Consider the following 1,015-nt stretch of genomic DNA (forward strand, 5'->3'; position numbering starts at 1 on the left):
ATAAGTTATGAATGAATTGAAGAACCATATTTTACAGTAGATATAATGATAGTTAAAATGTCTACTAAAATCAATAAATTGAGCTTACTTGTGATTTCAAACTTAAACAAATGTTTAATGAAACTCTTTTGGAAATGTTTTGGGCACTTTATGCACGGGAAATAATGCAAAACTAGCAGCTTAGTCTTTTTTCTTTTATGGCCTACAAAGGTGACACGAGTCGTGAAAATATAGTTACAAAAACAGTGGATCGCGAGTCAAAAAGATTAAACATTACTAGTCAAAACCATAAATAGGATGAAAAATATTTTTATATTAAAAAATGTAAAATTACTACCTAGGTAGTCATTAGGTTTATCTTTGACAAAACAATTTAAATCCACTCCAAATTTTAATAAAAATTATTTTGGACATTAGTTTGGTCCGTCCCCCTGTCCAAGTAAAAAAAAATAGTTGGGGTATGCAAAAAAAAAATTTAAATAGTAGAGGAGCTCCGTCCTCCCCCCGCGCACCCCCCCCCCCCAATTCGAGCACTGTATTATGTTTTAATTTTCATAAATAAATAAATAAACTATTTTTTCTAATAAGAATTTAAAAAAAAAATTGATTAAGTGTATGGCAAGAATAGTACCATAATAGAGTATAAGATAATACTTTATATTAATTTTTCACTATTTTTAGTTCAGGTATTTCTGGTATGATATATTTACTGTAGTTCCAAACCTTAATAAATACTTACTGTTCCAAAAGATGATACAGTAATATTGCACGGACCAATTTCTTCATGAGGTCCAATTGAAATTTCATTTTCCGGTTTACCCCATATTGCAAGACACAAAAATGTAGTATAGTACACAGTAAGATACAAAATCATAGTAGATGGACGGTGAAACATTTTTCTAGGTTTGCGTTTAAAAATAGACAACATGATGTATAGTGATATTAAAAAAACTGTTATTGTTTGTGTTGGGACATCATACAAATCATGTAATGGGTGATACAGTATAGAAAAGCA

At 29.6% G+C, this 1,015-nt stretch overlaps 1 protein-coding gene across 1 annotated transcript in view; it reads right to left on the reverse strand.

Annotated features, from left to right (window-relative positions):
• LOC107882986 overlaps nt 1-874 on the reverse strand; it is a 10,253-nt gene extending 9,379 nt beyond the window's left edge. The window contains exon 1 of the mRNA XM_029492264.1: nt 740-874. Within this exon, the coding sequence (XP_029348124.1) occupies nt 740-874 (135 nt within the window). The remainder of the gene's footprint in view (nt 1-739) is intronic.
• Between the last annotated feature and the right edge of the window lie 141 nt (nt 875-1,015).

Source organism: Acyrthosiphon pisum, unplaced genomic scaffold (assembly GCF_005508785.2).
Source record: "Acyrthosiphon pisum isolate AL4f unplaced genomic scaffold, pea_aphid_22Mar2018_4r6ur Scaffold_21112;HRSCAF=23059, whole genome shotgun sequence".
Lineage (NCBI taxonomy): Eukaryota > Metazoa > Arthropoda > Insecta > Hemiptera > Aphididae > Acyrthosiphon > Acyrthosiphon pisum.